The sequence below is a fragment of the Rhagoletis pomonella genome, unplaced genomic scaffold, assembly GCF_013731165.1.
Source record: "Rhagoletis pomonella isolate Grant_MI unplaced genomic scaffold, Rhpom_1.0 Rhpom_scaffold_00001, whole genome shotgun sequence".
Lineage (NCBI taxonomy): Eukaryota > Metazoa > Arthropoda > Insecta > Diptera > Tephritidae > Rhagoletis > Rhagoletis pomonella.
The window spans coordinates 8,271,438-8,294,652 of record NW_023458555.1 but is presented as its reverse complement, the minus strand read 5'-3'; the positions used below and the strand labels follow the sequence as shown (position 1 = coordinate 8,294,652).

The window sequence follows — 23,215 nt, the reverse complement described above, 5'->3', positions numbered from 1 at the left end:
GGTCTTGAAACCTTCCGTAAGTCGCGTAACTCTGGTAAAATTTTCGGGCATTTTTCTTGTCGGCCAGCATTTCAAGCTCTTCGCACTCACGTATTTCGGCCTCTCTCCTTATTTCAGCAAATAAGTCTCGCTTCCCTCTTCAGATCCCTATAGCGGTCCCACATAGGTCGCGTTGCGCCCGATCGCAGCGTGGCCCTGTAGGCGGCATTTTTTTTCTCTGCAGCTTCCTGACACTCCTCATCGTACCAGTTGTTCTTTCGTGCTCGCTGATATCCGACTACTCTTCTACTAAATAAATAATGAGCGGGAAATGCGAAAATGCAGCCGTAGTATTGACCGCAAGGCCCCAGGCATTGCTTGCCTTGCCCCGTCCAACGCATTTCTTGGATGGCGGTAATGTCAGCTTTTGTCCTTACGAAGACATCGACCAGCTGGACAGAGGCACCTTCGCCATTAAGGGTACGAACTTTCCAGGAGGGCTCATGCGAGGCATTTTTTCGCTTCTTCACTGGAAGGGGTTTTCGCGTGGCGGGTCCCAAACCCAGCGCACAACCCATTGCTGGGACTGGGGTGGTTTCGCAACCAAATACACGTTTATATAGCGAGCCGCTTGCTCCAATACAGACACCCGCTTGCAGCAGCACCTACTGGTGAACAGACGCTGCAGACTTCAGTGAGTCCTTAAACTGAAAAATTTGGAGTAACTGTAACTTCATACACAGCACAACGACTATACCCCATTGCACTCCATTGTCGCTTTATCTAAATGGAATAATTTTGAATCTTTGTACCACCGACGTAGCTTTCAGTTGCTTGCTTTTTAGTGAAAATACCGGCACACAAAAAAGTGGTGTGCGCTTTTAACCAGACCCACCTACCGACATGTATTTCGACCCCCTGAATCAGAATCTGATGTCCGTTTGACTCTAACGCCTCCAAAATTTCGAGGAAATTGAAAAATTGTACATTTTGAGCAATTTTTTCGTTTTTTCGCAATTTACTTGGAATTTAGGAAGTGTATGAGACAAACGGACCTCATTCGGATTTAGTGGGTTGAAATACATGTCGGTAGGTGGGTCTGGTTCTAAGCACACACCACTTTTTTTTTGTGGTGGTGAAATCAATCGAAGTATTCTTACCTACTAGGGCTTTCGATTTCTGGTCGAACATTTTCCAGCATTTCGATACCCGGGTATTGAGTTCTCCACATTCTCGGGTACCGCAATTCTCACAAGCAGTTTCGAATAGTTATCGAGACATATATACATAATTATGTATGTAAGTAAGAGCATATCGAAAGTATTACAATCAAAATCAGAAAAAATGTATGTACCAAATAAGTGGCAACAACCGGGGCTCGAATCGTAACATCCGTTCACGGATCGAAAACCATACGAACGAAAAATACGTGATACCGTCAGTCGTATAAGTTAAATGGGGTAAAAAGTACGTTCACGTATGTCATAATCCGAAAACTGTGTTTTTACGTGACGAGTAATACGATCTCGTATGTGACGATTCGAGCCCTGTTTTGACAATTAAATTTCCCATCAACCCGTTGTCAACATCGTATTGGCTGATAGCAAAAAGGATACATACATATTTAGCCTGTTCTCGTACTCTAGGATTTGCAGGTTTTACAGGAACAGCTGTATGTGAACATGGCGTACGGGAACGACTTTGGAATAAATCCTGCATAACCTGCAAATCGTAGATGTTCTGGAACGCTCTAATTATTAATAGACATAATTTTCAGAGTTACGAACACTGATTGTAATAGCCGTAAGCTTTACTGTTTTGTACTAAGCTAGTAGCAGACCTTTTTAATTTTGTCTAAATAGGAAATAAACGCGTGACACCGTCACAACAGTATGTGTAAATGTAAAATATTCTATTGTGCAAAAAAGCGTTTGAAAAATTTAGCTCTATATACAGTGGTCCACAAAATAATAGACGTGCGATATTTTTATCAGTTTCGGCTATATGTCTTTTGTATATTTAAAAAAAAAATTATAACTATAAAAATCTAAATCTATATACAACAAACGGCAAATAAATTCAGAAATCTATCTTTGTAAAAAAATTATAAAAATCTGGCCAAAATTTCACCCAAATTTCAAACTTTTTAATCAGAATCTTTCGAAAAAATCTTGGTATGCAGTTTTGTAGCCCATTTAATTCTAGTCTGATGAAGTGCAAGTTTAAAGCTGCTAAAAAAATTATCAAAACTCAATGGATTTTTCACCAACCTGAAACTTGCCCTTCATTGGACTAGAATTAAATGGGCTCCAAAATTGCATACTAGGATTTTTCTAAATATTCTGATCAAAAAATTTGAAATAATGGTGAAAATTTTCTGAATTTTATAATTTTTGTTCACATTTTGAAATGTAAACTTATATGGTGTTTGTTGTATAACCAGCTAGACTTTTATAAAAAAATAATGAACATTAAATAAACAAAAGACAAATAGCCAAAACTGGTCAAAATATTGCACTTCTATTATTTTGTGCACAACTGTATATGCTATGAATGTATGTATGTGTATTATTTGAGTAAGATGGCTCCAGCAAAGAAACTGAGTAAAAGTAATAAATGAAGCGGATTGGTGGAATCTAGTATTTGTAAAGCGGCTCCTACTGGTACAGAACATGGACATGGTTTATATTCTGAAGAGAGAAGAGTATTGCGCTTGAAAAAAATTTAACATTTCATGGTTTAAATGCTATAATTTAAACACGCTGCCTTAAATCAGTGGTCGGTCGGCAGGCAGGGCTACCAACTATACTTAGCTAAAAAGTGCCATATTGAGGGTAAAAAAGTGCCAAAAAAGTGTCATTCTCTTTAATTCTTCCTATTTAGCATTAAAATTAGAAACACATTCCTAAAACAAAAGTCCAATGGCGCCATAAACCAGTTGTATACACTAAAAATTTAAATTGAGAAAAAGAAGTACACGATTTCACAAAAATGTATTGAAATATTAGTATTTTTCAAAAGTACCTTTGAAAAATTAAATGCCATTTGAAGTAAAATAGGGCCAAAAATGGTACGGTTTGAGCCAAGTTGGCAGCCCTGTAGGCAGGCCCTAGCTCACTGACCGCTCTCTGAGCACATGCGTGTTTCACACGTATACGAAGAGCGGCCGCTGAGTAGTGCATTTAACGCACAAAGTCTCAGTTTTAAATTTGTTTGTGAAAATATTGACACTGGATCCTTGAGAGACAAAGCCCGCCCTCCACTTCTCAAAGTTATACCTTCCAAAAGCGACGCATGTCCTATTACGCGAAATCTGTTTATGTGTTGCCAGAAGGTAGTTTGTCTTGTTTCCGTTCACCGCTAAACTAACCTCTTTTTATTCATCTATTTATTTATTTAGTCCTTGGTTTTACAATAGGTTATTATTATGAGTTGCATTCGATTTTCGATCTTCGTGAAATTCGTATTATGAGATATGTTATGTTGATAGTTTTAAAATTATTTAAATAGATTTGGCTCGAGAGCATTGCTGCAGCAGGTTTTGTGTAGCGGACAGCAGGTCTACAAACGCCTCTTTAGACAGTCGGAATTTCCTAAATATAAATAGAACTCCGTTGTACAAATTTTTATTAACTCGCTCTCTTTTTTACTTTATTTTAATTTGCACAAATTTACTTACATATGTATGTATAATCACACTATTTAGTTTGCCCGATTTGTAAACAAGGCTTCTCAGCGGTGAAAAATATACTATTGCGAACAACCTAAACGAGCGAAGTGCACAACATTTTTTTTAATTTTTTTTATTTATTTTTTTTTTTTAGTCTGTTAGACTTATGTATATTACAAAAAGGATTTAGCAGTCTTACAAATAGCGCTACTGTGCATCGAATGAGCGTCATAATACCAAATTAAAATTCGTTCAATCAGCACTTTCGACCACAGTCGAAGATCGCATGCAACTCATAATAGGGGCCGTAACTTTAAGCACTCCTGATGAGCTTTCGCGAATGGATATCAGTCGCTTGAGGAGCCGTAGATGTCAACACTCTGTTAGTTGTCAAGAGGATGATGAGATGGAATCAAATAAGAGGAAGATGTGCGAGAAAAGTTCCGTTTTTGAGCAAAAAGATCGTGAAAAATCGTGATCGTGACCAAGGAAAATATTTTCGGTTCCTATGGCAAACGTTCGTACGATACCCATAGATCGCAGAATTCAATCCCAAGTATACCCCGAAAACTATAAAGTACGGAAGTGGTTCGGCGATTGGAGTTGGGCCAATTCAATTGCATATGAGACAAAATGTGTGCCACAGATTATCAAAACAAATTCAGACCGGGTAATGTTACCTTTTTCAGAAGGACGCATGCCGCTTAAATAGGAATTCATGCCCGAAGACGACCCAAAACATGCGTATAAAATTGCTAAGTCGTGGATTTAGGTTATTGTTATGGGTTGGCTCTCGCAGTCGCCGGATCTTAATCCTATAGAACACCTATGAGAAGCACGAAAAAAGCTATCGGTGCACGGAAATGAAGAAATAAGCACAAGTTGTGGGGAAAATAATGCGAGAAGCGTTGAACACGATTCCTGCCAAAACCTGTATAAAGGCCTCGTCGGGTCTATGTACGTAACCGGAACAACCCAGATTTATATCTGGCCAAGAACTGTTACTCCTTCAAAATCTCTGGGGAATTTGTATTAAGTCGTCTCTAAAGTTAAAACCAGTATATTTGACAGAGGCCCTGTTGAAAGTTGTGTCTTTTTTTTTGAACTGCTATGTGTAAATATTCCTTAAGAGGATTGACTGCTTCGTGCATCACTATTCCTCCTATCCTTTCACTGTACTATGGGTAATTTGTCCAATTTTTCGGCCATAATTTGTTGTGACCAAACAAGTAGATTATTTAAAAAGAAAAACAATTTTTTTATGGTGTGTATACCATTCCCAAAATTTGTGGAAAAAAATCTTAAGCGTGGACGACCGATAGGTCAAAAAGGATAACTTTTTATTTGTGTATTGAAAAGGTTTAGATGCAGTTTTTTCTAAATATTTATATTGAAGAAATTCCACTTAGATACAAAAACGTTATACAGTGGCTAACTTTAAAAACTAGGTACATTGTAAAGGAGCAGCCTTTGCAGCAACAATATTATAAATAGCCTTTTGTTTCCTCGCGCCCAAATGCTAAATAGTTCACTACTGACATTTGAAAGAATGACAGAGGTATATATTTTTGACTCCAATAATAAAATGTCTTCAAAAAACCTCACTTTCTCTTTATTTTCTATATTTATATAAATTTTTAGATAATTACACAGGTCCACAAAAAAAAATCTTTTGTTTGTCGCTGAACACGAATCTGAAGTCCGTTTTGCTCCTTCACGTCTAGATTTTTTTCTAACCTCAAAAATCACCTCGGATTTTCTCGTGTCACGTAAAATCCGAGATGTTTTTTGAGGCTAGAAAAATCCAGAAGTGATGGAGCAAAACGGACTTCAGATTCGTATTCAGCGACCCCAAAAATTTATATAACAGACTAGGTTTGGTCAAAAGAACCTTTTATCGATTTTTTTTGTGCACCTGTGTTATTAAGTTAAATACGGTTTTTTGAAAATACTTTGTTAGAATTTTTTTGAATACACAGTTTTGAAGCCGAAGGTGTTTGCGGATTTCTTCCGTATGAAAATAAATTGTGTTTATTCGTTATATGGAAGCAAATGCGGAAAAAAAAAATTCTAAAAAATCAACGGTAATTCGTAGCCACGTGAAACTTGCAAATTATTATACTCAAAAGAAAATCGAAATTCTGAGAAAAAGTTTAAAATTTGTTAAATTTTTTCGTAGTTTTCTACAAAGTTTTAATCTTGGGTTTATATGGGCTGGAATTCCTAAAAATAAATAAATTAACATGAGTGGCAAACAATATCACTTTGAAAAGGGGGAGCTATTGTATTGACCGGCACTGTATGTAAGCAGCGGTCAAAATAATAGTAGTAAAATTCAAAAGGTTATTGTTTGTAATTTTCGTTTATTAATTTTTAATAATTTTCATTTATAATATATATATATAACAGAAACCACAGAAAAAAATTCTCAATATTTCAGACCTTTTATTGAAAATTTTTTGAAATTTTTCGAGCAAGTTTCAAGCCACTGAACATTACCGTCAAATTCTTTCAATCGAGGATGTTCAGCATTTTCTTCCATGTCACGTATGTATGTATGAACAAAATCTATTTTTATATGGAAGAAAATGCGCAACACCCCCGACCAAAAAAAAAAACTAAAAAATTACCGGTAATTTATACTGACTGGGCTAAAAAACTGCTGACTCCAAAAATTTCTAAAAATTCGAAATAAAAAGTTTGAAATTTTGACTAAAATTTTATTTCTGTGGTTTCTGTTGTATATCGAACTATATTTTAAATGAAAATTATTAAGAATGACTAAATAAACAGGAGTTTGCAAACAATATAATTTTTAATTTTACTACTATTATTTTGATCGCTGCTGAAAGATTTCGAGTATACAGTTTATAGCCCATTCTATTTTAGTAACGCATGAACAAAGCTTACTTTTATATGGAAGAAAACACGCGACGGCCTCGACAAAAGAAAATTCTAAAAAAATCAAGGGTAATTTTTAGCTACTTGAAACTTGCACTTTAATTAGTTTTAGTGAACTTGTGCAAGCTGTGAAACTTTTATTTATGTGGTGTCTGATATTTGGCGTCCATATTTTAAATGAAAATTGTTAACAATAAATAAATAGAGATAAGTTGCCAACTGCATCATTTTGAATTTTGCTGCTATTATTTTGACCGCAGCTATATGTACACTTATGATCAGCTGATTAAATCAATTACATTTTGACCAGTTTTGGTTATTCCTCGTTTGTTTGTTTAATGTTTATATTTTCTTTATAAAAGTCTGGCACATTACATAACCAGCACACAACATAAATGTGCATTTCAAACTTCGTACAAAAATTATAAAAATTCAACAAACTTTAACAATTACACCCAAAAATTTTAAACTTTTTATTAAAAATCTTAAAAAAAACCCCCATTAAATTTTAGTAGGTTAAAGTGCAAATTTCATGACGCTAGAAAATCGTGTTGATTTTTAATATTCTATATGCTCTACAATTACTTTTGTATGGAAGAAAATGCCTAGCATCGTCAACAAAAAAATATTAAAAATTAACGCGATTTTCTAGCATCTTGAAATTTGCACTTTAACCTACTAAATTTTAATTTTGTACAAAAATACTAAAATTTTTCCAAAAATTCTGAACAAAAAAAATTTCACCAAAATTAATCAGCTGACCGCAAGGGTATGTACAGTATCGGACATATCATTTGTAATCAACTTCAAAATGATATTGTTTGCCTGCTATGTTAATTTACTTATTTCTAAGAATTCTCAAATACAATGTGGGTATTCGTGAAAACGAGTAGTTGCCTCGTACCTACGTAAACCTCGTAAATAAACTGATTTTTCATACAAAATTAAGAAAGTTAACTAGGTTTACATGGTTAATATAGTCAGAAAACTCAAGTTTCAAAAACTTTGTTGGCAGCCTAAAAACTACAAAAAATATTTGCGGTACAAACATCCAGATGGATAAATAAATGGGCGCGTTCATAAGACGTAGCTGTTGCCTAACCGTTTGCTATTTGTCTTAGAAACGCACAGTTGAGTAGTTCCGCTCAGCTCCACAGTTGGCAACTTTCCGCATTTTTTCCAGCGGAAAATTTGTATGCTATCCGAACTTAACGTGTTGGGCTTAGCCTAAACAGCTGATCGAAAAAAACTTACGCCGCATGTATTAAATTTAACGCCGCTTTGTTAGGTGACAGTTTCAAACAAATATTTTCTATTTTATATTACTGATGTGATAAAGTAACTAAAATATTTTATAATAATACTACGTTTCTAATTATAAGTTTTTTACGATGTTTGGCTACATAATTTTACACATTTTTAATTCATTATAACATTGAACGATTTTTTCAATACGGCGCAAGCTCAGCGTTTAATTCTAAATACTATCGGCGCAACTATCTCTATTTATTGTTTACATTTATCAGCTGTTCATTTGGCAGCATATTCATTAAGCCGTTTCTAAGACGTATTTATTGGGTTCAACAGTTGCCAGCACTTTCGTAGCAGATGAGTTAAACAGCTACATATGCCTTATGAACGCGCCCAATGCCATGCAACGGAAATGGTTGGGACGAAAGCAAGTGCTTCTTGAATGTACATATGATATTAATTTAACAAAAGCTTGCTAATAAAAGGTTAAAGAATAACACTTAGAAAAAGACCAATTCAGGAATGAAAGTAAAAGTGAGTACGTACATAGATAAAGAAAAGGATAAAGGCAAAGGTAAAAATAAAAACAAAAACAAAGATGCGTAAAGATAAAGGCGCTTTACTTATATATGGGCAAAGGTGAAGGGGAATATCTAGATGAAGAAAATGAAAAAACATAAAAGTAAAAACAAAGATAAATGTAAGGTAAAAGATGAGGATGAGGATACCGATAAAAGTAAAAATGAAGATAGAGGAAGATTAAAATAAAGGTAAGTCAATATGGGAACTACTTGGGATTTTAGAGATTTTAGGCATTCTCGGGACTTGTCGATATAATAATGGATATTTTTATCGATTTTGCTACCAATTTTATTATCGATTATGCTATCGAATTTGTCATCGATTTTGTTATCGATATTTTATCGATTTTTTCTTCGGTTATTTATCGATTATCTTTTCACTTTGTTTTTGATATTTTTATCGATTTTCTTATCGATGCTTGTTATCGATATTTTATCCGATTTTGCTATTGATATTTTTATCGATTTTGGTATTGATATTTTTATCGATTCTGCTACCAATATTATCATCAATTTTGTATCGAAATTTGTTATCGATATTTGTATTGGTTTTATTATCGATATTGTGAATTTGGTCGATAGCAATGCAAAACTTGATTAGGGTTATGGAATCGAGAGGATCCACCACTTTATCGTACGGTTTTTACAGAGAGTAAAAGTTTCCTCGTTTTGGTCAAAAATTCAATTACAGAAAAATATTAACGTTTTCATTTCACTATTTTCACAGCAGATGTTAAAGAATTTTGTAAAATTTAGATTTGAAAATTAAATAGGAAAAACTTCATTCCGAAAGTAAATTTTCGAAGAGAAAAAGTCTTTATTGAAAATCTAATTTAATATAAATACATAAATAAATATTTGGCGCTTACACTTTTGCTAAGTGTTTGGTGTTTTATGAGAAGTTTTTTTGAGGCCGAAATACACTCGGAGGTTTGCCATTGGCTGCCGATGGGCGGCCGCTGTTAGACTAATCTTTTTCTAGTTTAGATGTTTATCGGCCAGGTCCTAAGGAGTGGTACTACCAAAGAACCTAGATAACAAGAAGGGACAACTCGTTATAATTGTGGCGAAAGTGCGCAATAGGGGCGTGCCTTCTCTTTTCATCCATTCAAAAAACGCACTGTGGCAAAAGAGAAGGCTCGCCCCTGTTGCGCACTTTCGCCACAATTATAACGAGTTGTCCCTTCTTGTTATCTATATACGTTCTTTGGTAGTACGCACTTTTAGTCACTCAGCTACAGCGGCCTCCTGCTAAAATTTCCTGTTGTAACATTTCTGTAGTACATTTTAACCCTCCAACAGTCGTTTTTTTTTTTTGCTTAAAAATTGCTTGTTAAAACTAAATACCTACATATATTAAATCTGCAGCAAGTAAAAACGCAGTGCAAAATTGTTTCCTTGGTGTTAATTGTGGCATACCTTTTGCCTCTGGCGTTTTGCTGGCAAAGTAATAAATGTCACACAAAGCCACAAAGTTTTATCTGGCATCAGTTTAACTTTTGTGATTAACGAAAGTTTTCATAAATATTACACAACATACTATTTATATATGAATTTGATCTCAATAACAAAGCCTATGTATATATTTAATATTAAATCACTAGTTAAACTTAACTTCAGAAATGTCTATTAAATATAGAACAAGTATTTATAAAAAAATTGTCAAATGAAACGAATCGAACCGCTGTACAGCGATACACATGAATAATCCAGATTTATATCTGGCCAAGGACTGTTACTCCAGCATCACTCCCCAAAAATTCTTGAGAATTGGTATGCTATTACAGCAAAAACATACCAATAACCGCATCGATTTTTGGAGCGGTTTTCAGCCCTGATCTTTACCGGTGGTTGATTAACTATCCACTAAGCCAGTCTGTATTTTTTTTTTTTTAATAACTTTCATTCTCTGAGGTTTTATTTACCCGGAAAATGATTATTAAAAAGTATATTTTTAAATAAATAATCAAAACTCTTCCAATTCGGTGCGGGGTATTACTACCAACTTTCTCCTAAGATTGGTTTATATTATATCTTCCATGCAAGAACTTAAGATTACAGTAATGAGCGATCTATTTTATTTTTCTCAATAATTAATTTCTTAACGTAATTTAATAGCTTTTTATACCTTTTATTTTACAGATCGATCGTTCGGCAAAAACGCGCGTAACCAAATCATCAAAGAAAATCATTACTTCAGAAGATGAGCAAATAATTTCGCATGATGAGGCAGCGGACAAAGAAAGCAACAAACAGAAAGAAGCCACCGAGGCTGGTTTCAACTCGGACAGCAGCAGCAACGAATTGCTCGAGAAATGTCCGATTTGTCTCCTCACTTTTCGACAACAAGAAATCGGTTCGCCAGCAACATGCGCACACATTTTCTGCGCCAGCTGCATTGAGGCTTGGTCCAAGAATGTGCAGACATGTCCAATTGATCGTATCGAATTTGAACGGATTATCGTGCGGGAAAATCATGAAAATCGTAGAATCGTGCGCGAGGTTAACGTAGATCCAAATAAAATTAATAAAGAATTAGTATTCGAAGACGAAGGGGGCGCTGCTGACGAAGATATAACTCACTGTGAAATTTGCAATAGCCCAGATCGCGAAGATGTTATGCTGTTGTGTGACGAGTGCAATCAAGGCTACCATATGGATTGTCTAGAACCACGCCTGACTCAGATACCAGAGGGCTCATGGTATTGCGACAACTGCTTTGACCCATCAGCTGAAAGTGACAATGTTTCCGAAGATCTAAATTTGCTCTACGAAGACATACGCGACATGGGTATACCGCAAGCAGCTCTCCGCGTCACAGAACTACAGCAGCCTCGCATATTGCGCACTCGTCAAAATGAACGCATACGCGCAGCCGTCTTGCGCACAACACGCAGCAGGGCAGCCCGAATCGAAACAACCACAACCACGACAACAAGCGCGGGCGTAAGTCGCGCTCGTGGCAGGCCGCGAAGTAGCACAACCACCACCACTACGACAACAACCACGCGCACCACTAGAGCAGCCAGCACCCGCCGTAGGCCCGGTAGACGCCGTCGCCGCCGGCATACGCGCAGGCGTACATATGTTGTCGAGTATGATCTGAATAACTTCGATGAGAAATTTGCCATTAAAACCACTAAGAAAATTATGAAAAGGCGTCGGCGCAAGCGTAGGGCATCAGCGCGCAATGCGCTTCGTACCAGCACCGGTGAACGCATGACAGCTAGCAAACGTTTGGCAGAGCAAATGGGCGTCAAGAAAGATCCCACCTACACTTCGCACTTGTCCGGCGCGTCGGCAGGACTTTCGCTATTCGGTGGCGCCAATGACTTGGAATACTTTTCGGATAGTGATAACGGTGGCATTGAACATGAAATACAGCTGGAAAGCGGGCATGGCACTGCTATGCAAACATCCATACGTATATCCAATTTTGGCTCACAAAGAGCACGCAAAGGTTTACTTTTGGGTAGGCTGCAAGGCAATAATAGACGAAATGTGATTCCCGATTTATCAGCGCAAGCGGATGCGCCTGCTGGTGGCGATTTGCTATCAAGCATAATGGACATACAAGACCGCTGGCATAACGCTGCCAGACACATGGAGAATGTGCGTATTAATTCTGATGGCACTTTGCAGCTGCCAACTGGCACCAAGAGCGCTGACAGCAGCAATGTGAGCGTCAATGCCGATTCAAATACGCGTCAAACATCGACTTTGCGAACTGACAGCGCAACTGAACAGCCTAATACACCCATCAACCCCCTTGATGGGGTTACGCAGGCGCCGATTTATTCACGAGGTGGTGGTAATCAGAGCTTCAGCGGTGGCGGAGGCGGCGGCGGTAGTGGTGGGGGAAACTATAACAATCGCTATAACAACAACCAAAATAATTATCGCGGTGGGGGTGGAGGCGGTGGTGGCCAGTACAGACATTCAACTGGTGGTGATGGAGGCGGCAATTCGAACAACAGCTTGGCTGGTCGCGGCAATTTCAACTTCAGCAATCAAAATTTTAACAACAGCAACAACAATCCGAATCCAAACTTTTCGCCCTTCACAATGCGCTTCAATCAACGCAATAACAACAACCAACGTAACTCATTGCCCTTCATGAATCGTAACGATGACGAGAGACAACAACAACAACAACAACAACATAGTCAGCCACCTCAACAGCAGAATGTGTCAAATGAGAATCCACTTTTCGGCGATTTGCCACCGCCGGTAATGGGTGGACAACCAGTCGTGGGTCCAGCACCGCTAATGCCTGGTGGACCAATGGGTATGTCAGGACCACCACCAATGTCTGGGCCACCGCAAATGTCTGGCCCTCCGCCAATGTCTGGCCCACCGCAAATGTCTGGCCCACCGCAAATGTCCGGGCCTCCGCCAATGGCCGGACCGCCGCCTATGTCGGGCCCACCACCAATGGCAGGTCCACCACATATGTCGGGTCCACCGCCCATTATGGGACCGCTACCTATGGCGGGACCTCCACCACAAACAATGGGGATGAGTGGCCCACCACCATCACTGTCCATGCACTCGCCAATGCAATCTATCCGACCAATTATGACTGTTCCACCACCACCGGCGCCACCGCCAGGTGTACCAATGCCTTGGGGCACTCCCATATTCCAACAGCTAAATAATGATTATGGAAATGATGATGACGATTCGAATTGTCCGAACTTCTCAGTATACTCTGCCGAATCGCAGGAAGTTGCAAAATCTACAGAAATGCAAGCGCAAACTCAGCAGGATAGCGAAGCAGCTAAGGTATGAATTGGAAGAAAACAATAAAATGTTAACTATTTTTGATAAATAACGATGGCAATGCAATTTTTCGAAAATGGCAAAAAGTGTAGAAAAACGCTATTAGCAATAAGCGACATCGATTCGCTGCTGGTTGATAGACTATTTTTATAAGTGCTGCTGGAAGTGTTATCGCTTTCAAGATAAATCCGAAACATTTAAAGTGTGATTATTACTGAGGAAAATTTTTGTTTTTTTGTTTTGATAATTTTACTAAAAGAAACTATACAGCCACTTAAATACAAATTATTTTCCAAGTGCTTTAATTCGCTATTGAATTGAATACAAATAATAAGAGTGGATGTGTTTACTATTTATCTACTTTGAATAGTTATTTAAGTCTTCGGTGACAGAGTGAAAGATTTAATAAATAGGATATTTACAGGGCGTGGATGTGTCGTATTTTTGTATTTCATAAGCTTTTTAATGACTAAAAATATTCTTTATTTTTCAGACCTAAAATATTATTAGCCATTTAAAAGTTTATGACATACAAGAAAACGGCACTTACGACACTTTTAATAGAGAGGTGCAAGTAGAATCCTATATTTGCAGAACATGAAATATGGTTTAAAATATTTTAATTATTATTATGAACAAAAAAAATGTATTATTACTTTTAAATTTTAACATATGTATTATACGATGTATTGTGAATGATTTCCCGTCATCCTTTGTCAAATTTGGTATGGCGGTGAACCGGTTTCGGCGTTGTACCATCTTAAGTATAATTTTTCGTTTTAGAAATTTTACAAGGAATACGGTAAATCGTTCCATAATACATCATACTCCTACCCTGACGGAAATATGTATTTACTTACATATTTAAGTGATATTTTACTTTCATTGCTTATGTATTGATAAAAAAAAAAATTGTTTATGTTTCGGTATTTTTTGAAGCTTTTCGGAATCATTACTTTTCAGGCCTTTTTAAAAATGAAATGATTTATTTATGATATTTCGAAGGTTTCGAGTCTTTTTTTCGTGAAATTTTCGCAACTTTTCGAAACTTTCGTGATTTGTTGTATTTTACTCCGGCCCTTTTGTGTTCAGTCAAAAATCGATAAGCCGACTGACAACTCTATAGTCCGAAAACCGGAATGGTTATTTTCATAATAAAATAACTTTGTAGTAATCCGAATTAGTGTTACTTATCCTGAATAAGATACTTTTCTCAATTCCGCGTGGTTAAAAAAATGAATGCGTTTGATATCCCTACATCCCATATGCATTTTTTCATTACATATAGAGCCCTATTTTCGATTTTATCGTAAGCGACCATAGGCAAACTTTACAGTAGAAAGTTTTTTTCATTTCTTCCTCAAACAGTGTAATGCTTTATTTGGATATAAGTGGACAACAATATTTTTTTCTAACTGTTAGCTTTCTGATATGCCTATTTATTTTTTTCATATCTTAATATTTAAAGGTATCATCCCGCTTACGATACTTTCTGTAAACATTATGATAGGCAATTAATCAAAGTATTGGCGCTTACGATAGTTATTATGTTGCGTAATCTAGACATTTAAAATCAAAGTAATGCGACTTCTTTTAGGAATGTTTGAAAAAAACTGAATATACAGATGCGTGCAACTAATTAGCAACGAAATTCAAAACGATATTGCTTGCAAATTATGTTTATTTATTTATTTTTAATAATTTTCATTTAAAATATAATTCAATCTATATCAGAAACCACAATAACAAAAGTTGCAAAGCTTGCACAAATTGGAAAAAAAATTAATCAAACTTCAAAAAATTGTCATCAAAATTTCAAAAATTTTAATTAGAATATTTAGATAATTTTCGGGTATGCAGTTTTGAAGCCCATTCAATTTTAGTATAATAAAGTGCAAGTTTCAAGTCGCTAAAAATTACCGTTGATTTTTTTGAATTTTTTTTTTGTCGAGGGTATTGCGGATTTTTTTCCATGTAAAAAAATATTTTGATCATGTGTTATAATGATTAATGAAATTTGCAAGCAATATTGTTTTGAATTTCGTTGCTAATTAGTTGCACGCATCCGTAAATGCCGATTTCCACCAAATGGTTAACTGCAGTTAGGAGCTTAAATACATACGTTACAATAATTTTAATAAGAGGTGATCGGCAAGGTTAGTTTCTTAATTTTGGCTTTTTTCCTTTCGTTTGCTTCTACTTAATATGAGCAACTAACTCCTCCGTGTTGCAATCTGCTTTTTCCAATAGGCATAAACTGCTGTTAAGGCTTGGTGGAAATGGACTACAAGTTTTTGACATTGAAATAGTGGTGGAAAAATAAATTGAGTCGCGTCATTTTAACAAGTTATGCATATTTGTCTTTTGTTTATTTAATACTTTTATTTATTTTTTGTTTATAAATTATTAAAGAAAAATTAATAGGTTCGGGAAATTTTAACAAATGTTTAATATTTTTCTTTTGTTCATTTATACTTAATTTTTTTTATAAAAGTATAGCTCATTATTTAACAAACCCCGTATAAATTCATATTTCACACTTGTACAAAAATTATGAAAATTCTGCAAAATTGCATCTAAATTTTCAACTTTTCAATGAGATTTTTTTTTTTAATATGTAGTTGAGTTTGTTTAGCCCATTGTATTATAATAAAATGCAAGTTTGAGATTCCTAAAAAATCGCGTTGATTTTTTGATGATTTATTTTCTGAAGGTATTATGCACTTTTTCCATACAAAAAAAAGAAATAAAAATCGAAAATACTTTGTATGGAAGAAGAGGCGAGAAAAAATTGCCAAAAATCAACTCGATTTTTCAGCAACTTCCTGTTGACGCTAGTTGAATTTCCAAAAAATCAACTACATAGCAATAGCTTTTGTAATTTTTTTATTATTTTTAAAGGAATGATGTACAGTGACGATCAAAACTGTAACATGGTGTGACACTTTTTATTTCAGCCCCCGCTATCTTTCCAAGTTCTAACGACTTACATACTTTTGTTGTATATTCTTATTGGTACACCCCTACTCCCTGTCTCTCACAAAGATTTGAAGTCAATCCAACAACAATAATAAAACCAGCAGGCAAAAATGTAAATTAAGGCAAATGTTACAGTTTTGTTCACCCTCAGTTTTGCCTTTTACAGTTATCTCTTACTTAGATGGAAGTCAGATGACTTTTTTCTGTATTGCAATTTATTGAAGAAGTGATCACCAGTAAATAATATAGTTAATCAGGAAACATAAATGTAAATAGTAGATTTACTGCGGAAAGGCGGAACCGCAGGAAAAGTTGCAAAAAATTGTGCAGTTTGCTACTTAAAAATGTTAGGACTTAGACAATATATAGCCTAAAGCATTCCCAAGGACAAAGGAAGGCTGTCAAAAAATATTACGGTCCGATATCTTGTGAACTTAGCAGCAAGTAGCGATGCAGCCGCTATTTCAGAAGCGCTTAAGGTATTAAACTTTAATGCAAATCAGTAGACAGCGAGGCGAAGAATTGCCAAATTGAGCGCAAAGGCATCATAAAGAAGAAAAAAGCAAATTTGATCAAAATACATGTGCGAGTGTGGTAGCGCTTTGCTGCATCGCAAGAAACCCGGACCGTTGCCTATTGGGATATGTTAGGCCTTACAGAATGCAATAAAAACACATTTTTAAGATTTAATTGAGGGTTTTTTGGATTGACTAGACTATATTAATCACTTTCAATCAGATGGCCGGGCATGGTATTGGATCAAAGGCCCAAATTAAGCCTAAGCGCATCATGTAAGGCAAACTGTGAATGACAGTGGTCGGTCTAATAGTTTGGGGTTGTATTTCAAAAATTTTGATGGTCCGTTAGTACATATTATGCGTAAGGAACAGTATCTGTTCATGTTTCAACAAAATTTGCAAGATGTAGTCGAAAAATGAGAGTTTCTGCTGAAAAATCACCCAAAACATACTGCATATGTTCTCAAAGACTGGATGAAAAAGCAAACATTTGCTATTTTGAAATGACCTCTACAATCCGCGGATATGAATCTCGTCGAAAATTTGCGAAATCAACTAAAAGCGCAGCTTACTAAGTATCCAAGTCCGTCCAATGGAGTACATGAGCTATGAAAGCAAACCAAGGATATATGGGAGGCTATACCTCCAGAATTTTTACAGAGATAAAAATAAGGTATGTGCCAAATTGCATCCAGGAACTAAAAAAAGCAAAAGTATGCTGAACATTGTGTTAACAATTCTTTTTTTTCGTGAAAATTGTCAAAAAGTTATTAAAAATATATAAGTGCAAAACTGTAACATATGCCTTAAATTACATTTTTGTCTGCTGGTTTTATTATTGTTGTTGGTTTGACTTCAATTGGTTATGAGAGATGAAGTACAGGTGTACCAATAAGAATATACAACAAAAGTATGAATGTCGTTAGAACTTGGAAAGATAGCGGTGGCTGAAATAAAAAGGGTCACACCATGTTACAGTTTTGCTCGTCACTGTACCTACATACATACAGTGCTTGGCCGATAATTAGAAACGATTTTTTTTTGTTTTGCATTTTTTCCATATAAAATATTTTCGAAAAAAGATTTTTGTATGGAAGAGACTGCGTGAAAAAAAAAAATGCCAAAAATCAACGGTAATTCTTAGCTACTTAAAACTTGCACTTTATTTTTATAAAATTGATTGGCCTACAAATCTGCATACTCAAAATTTAAAAAAATTCTAAAAAATCGGATAAAAAAATTGAAAATTTTCATGAAATTTGCTGAATTTTCGCGAGTTTTGCACAAAGTTTAGGAATTATATTTTTTTGTTTTTGGATGCAGAAATTAACGAAAAAGTATTAGAATGAAAATTGTTGCATATCGGGTACCCATTAATATCGGAATAAAAAGACTCGATATTCCAAATATCGATACCGAAATCCAAAAAATTTATATGGTGTAATGATTAGAAGTGCTCAAAACTTGAAAATGAAAAAACAGCTTCCCATTAAAACAAAATCGCCGTTCAAAGTCGACATAAAACTGTAGGGACCCCTTTTGGTTCATAACATTAATAGCTAGAACACAATGAAAACGGCGAGGTATGGACCATAGCTGTCAAATTATTTTAACACGTACTCTTATGTAGATAATTATTTTGGCGCCGACCGGGCAACGCGACGACTGTCGTTGCGGCCAGATTAGATCTATTTCTATTTTTCCAGCGACAGATAAGGTTCTTCCTCTTTTTTTATGTCAAACTCGTACAAATTTCAAAACATTAACCTTGTAATGTGAGTTTATGACATTCGATACGATACTAGGGTTCTGGTACTCGATTCCAAAAAATATCGTTTTAAAACTATCGAGTAGAAAATATCGGTATCGAATGCCAAAAGTATATGGTATCGTATCGTATCAACAAAATTCCTGTCCCTAAGTGTGTATTATATGTACATTTTTTGAGCGTTGGCATGTCAAATGAAAGCGTTTGGCTCTTTCTGATTGGATGAAACAGAAAGCTTTCTGATACATCTCTGCGCTCAACTGGTGGTCAAACGAGTTAAATAATTTAACTGGTTAAATTTTTCAACAACAATTGCATGGGATTTAACTTGTTTACGTTGTTTACGAACACGTTTCGTTCATTTAACTGGTTCAAGCCCATTTAACATGTTGTAACTCGTTAATTCGATCGTAGTATTACGCATTTCCTATCATATAAATAATGTTAGAAAATTTTGTATGTGGAAGGAAAAGAAATTCTCAAAAATCAACAGGAAATAAGGCTAGAAAATATGCACCCCTACGCTGTAATCCGTCGTAGATTCGATTTTGCTACGAATCGTAAAATCGGTATGCTGAAATTCGCGTTGTCGTATCGTAATTTCGTAATTCGGAGGCCATCTTCGTAATTCGTAATGTTGGTATGCCTGCTGCATCCGACGTAGCTGTCATTTTTATGTATTTGTCGGAAATTTTGTACGAAGAGCAACTAGTGTCGGAGCCATAATACAGTTTCCTAAGTAGAAACACTATCAGCTGATTGCCGAAAAATGCCTACAGCTGAGATCACCTTTTTTTCATTTGCTCTTATCTTTTACAATTTCTTTAATTTCCATTACAATTTCTTCCATTTCTATTACAATTTATTCAAAATACATTAACACATTGAACCAAAATCGCCAATACAGTAACAGTAAAAAACGGTAAGAAGAAGAGTTACTTTACTTATGGAACTGTACGATGGTCGGAGCGAAAGAAATCGTTTTAAAATATCAATAAAATAAAGTGTGTAAACGCAAAAATATGTAAGTTAAAGTGTAAATAGAAAAAAAAAAATTGATTATTATTAAATATATCCAACATATCAGGCCGAAGATCACAACAAATCGGTCGCAATGCGAAAAAATGGTGGAATGCATGCAAAATGTTTAAAGTTTTTGTCGATGTTTTTGAGAACGTGGATTGCGCCAACCCCACATCAAAATCTTTCCCCAGCTCCATGTTCGTAGCTTCCTTCAGCGAAAAACCTCAAAACTGCCATCAATCTAGCGATGATGATTTTATACTTCGCCCAAGCTCTTCCTCCATAATTACACTGGATCACAAATTTTAATTTGGTTTTTGTTCTCCAGATGCCACTATCCAATCCCTATGTAGAATTGCTCGGTCATTCCGAGAATCGAGTTAATTTTTTTTCTATGGATACATTTTCGAGATATTTGCAATTTACCGTTATTCTGCTTAAAGCAAAAATTGGTTGCTTTCAATCACGTACATATATCTTACGAACCAATTTAAAAATCTTAATATTAAATACGGTAAATGAAAGCCAATGAATTTTTACATAAACCGTTCATACATCACTTACCGATAGGACCGATAGTTTCTGGCAAATTAATTAATCATTCCAGCCTTTGTTATTTTTTAATGAAAGAGTGAAAAAAAGTCAAAGTTTAAAGAAAAAAAATTTAAAAAATAACAGGTTCTGTGCCAAATTTTTGCATTTGTGTTAAAGCCTGTTCTGTCACAAAAAAAAATCAAGTTACTGATGAAGAAAATCGATGGATAAATACGAAATAATGAGTGGTCAAATGAAAATGCGCAAAGATTTTTTTTATGAAATACGAGCACCCGAGTAACACTCTTTACAGCTCCTATTTCTTAGCCATTTCTTGTACGTCATTTTATATGGAGTTTTTGTTTTTCTTGAAAGCTGCATACAGGCCTTAACAGAACAGGCTTTAGTACAAATGCAAAAAATTGGCTCAAAACCTGTTATTTTCTAAATTTTTCTTCTGTTAAAGTTTGATTTTTTTTTCATTTTTTCATTTAAAAAAAAAAAGCTGGAATGATTAATTAATTTGTCAAAAACTATAAGCCCTAACGGAAAGTGATGTATATACGGTTTATGGAGAATTTCATTTCTTTGCCGTATTTTATATTAAGATTTTTAAATTGGTTCGTAAGATATACGTACGTCATTTAAAGGAACCAATTTCTGCTTTAAGCTGACTAACGGTAAATTTCAGATATCTCGAAAATGTATCCATAGAAAAAAAAATTAACTCGATTTTCGGAATCATCGCGCAATTCTAAATAGGAATTGGATAGTGGCATCCAGAGAACATTTTTGCTGTAAACCAGTGTTATTAAAACGCTTTTAAATGCGTCTTTGCTTACGCGGAAATTTTTCACAAGCTAAATGGATCAGAACTACTAGCAATCTCCTTTGTATATTAATGCAACTGTTAGCTGTAGCATATTCTTCCTCCTGAGACAAAAGTGCTCCGGCCACTGACTCCTTTGTATTCTACACTTTTAAAATTCTTTTAAAATAACAACTAATTTTTTTTTTGAATTTCACTATTCACTTACGATTATATTTATTTTGATTTATTTCTGCCAAAGCTAAGAACTGCGAATTTTGCGCTTTTAGCTGGCAGTGCCGTTGATAGTTACGATCGGATTACAGCATACCAATTTTCGATTTTTCGGAACGGAACTACGAATTTGTAACTACGAATATTCGGAGTTACAGCATACGGGTGATACTTTTTGTATGGTTTTTGTTATATCGCACGTTTAATTATATAAGGAAGTATTTCAAAATTTCCATTTTGTGGGAAAATGCGATCAAAATTTTATCATTTCATAGAGTTGGTATACAAAAAGTTTGGTTATCTGTTAGACTAAACATATTCTACTTATAAACTTTATTGATTGCATAACGAAATCCTCAAAAACTTAAATTTTGAGTTGCATCTCTATATTATTAAACGCGCGATATATTGTGCTATACTTGTTTTATAAAAATACTGCACATTAAACAAACAAAAGCCAAAACTGGTCGAAATGTCTCGTTGATATCGTTTTGTCGCAGTCTGTAAGTATGTATGTAATTTAAATATAAAATTGATTTATTTTTTATTAATGTAAAAATAAGCCTGGAAGGTTCAAATTTATATTAAAATGCAATGCATAACAACGAAAATAGAAACAAATAAAGTTTGAAGTTTTCATATAGTATCGATAGTGAGAAAATATCGGATGGCGCCAGTATCGATAGTCTGACAACTCTAGTTTGTGTCGGCGAACTCGTCAGAACTCTTCAGAAAACGCATCCATAGTAATGAATATTAGCACTTTAATGAACAACAATTAAGGGCTGAATTTTTCAGTAAAATTTCTTCTTCTTGTTTGGCTCTACATCCGTTTCTTCGATTTGCACCGATACCAAAAAAAACATCGCCAATTGGTCCTTGCATTGTGTTCGTGTCGAAGGATCTTTTTACCGGAGTCTACAACATGTTCAAGGTAGCGCAATCGTTGTATTTCCATGTGCTTAACTATAATCATGTCGTTAAAAAGCTTGTACAGTTCGTTATTCCATCTTCGGTTCTCGTCGGCCATGTGAACAGGGCCATAGATCTTGAGTATAATAGTGCTCTCGAAAGCCCTCCAAGCCTTCTCATCTTTGTTCGACATCGTCCATGTTTCCATGAGAGATTTGTAGAGAGATCTCCAGGCATTGTTGGTAGTTTTTATGCCTCTCAAATGTCATTTATTACTTCAAATTTATAACTGGCAACAGTAACGTGTGTCTCAATACGCGAGGAGTATTTTCATTCACCGCAGGACCAAACTCTTTCGCTTCTTTTTCCAAACTGGTAAAATATAGTTTAAAAATTTCAGTGGGTTTCCATTTTGCGTCGGACTAAACCGTTATTGTGGTTGGTTTTTAGAGGACCAATTTTAAAGTAGATTTGTTTTAAGACCAATTTTAAATTTTTGACTAAAACATAGAATATATTTACGTCTCTACATCAATTAATATCAGTTTGGAATAACTGCTTAAAAAACGAGAACCTTAAGAGTGGAAAACTTAAATCACAATCATTCACATTGAATATTTGGAGTTTATTTTGGCAGCTGTTTGATTACAAATATGTAAGAAAAAAAATTGTAAAAGTAATTGGAAATTTAAATTTTTTCGTGCAAATGTCTGCTTCATGATATGAAGGCTTGCGATTTGTCGCATTGGTCACATTTTTGGCGAGTAGACATGCTTACAATTTATAATTATAGTCTAACTTTTAGTTTTATATAATTTTGAGAACATCCCGATGGCTGAGTGGAAGCTCAGCGACCCATCTCGGCAACCAGTTCGAAAACGCCCTTATATCAAAAAATTTTTCAACAACGCCCTATTTCAGAATTTGGTTAAAAAACGCTCTATCTCAGAATTTGGTTGAGGAATGTCCTATCTAAGCAGCCAAATCAAACGCTTCTGAAGTAAGGCGTTTTTGAAAAGTTTTCTGAGATATGTAGGTCGTTTTCGAGCTGGTTTCTGAGTTGGATCGATCTTCCACTCAGCCATCGATACAGTGGGGAGCAGAAATGAGTAAAGGGTTGTTAAATATTTGAAAGGTTTTTAAAGTAAAAATTTTTTAGTTTTTTTTTTTCGTGGAAATATGGTTCACGAAACCTTTATGGTCTATCCGCACACATCAGTCACGGCACGTCACAGTTCCGTCACTTCCGAGGAGTATCAGTCAAAAAAAAAAAAA

The 23,215-nt window shown here is 35.3% G+C and overlaps 1 protein-coding gene across 2 annotated transcripts in view; it reads left to right on the top strand.

Annotated features, from left to right (window-relative positions):
* The window catches only part of LOC118737931, a 59,846-nt gene that overhangs the window by 6,164 nt on the left and 30,467 nt on the right, over positions 1-23,215 (top strand). For both annotated transcript variants that reach the window (XM_036468767.1, XM_036468762.1), the window contains exon 3: positions 10,525-13,167. In XM_036468767.1, the coding sequence (XP_036324660.1) occupies positions 10,525-13,167 (2,643 nt within the window). The remainder of the gene's footprint in view (positions 1-10,524; positions 13,168-23,215) is intronic.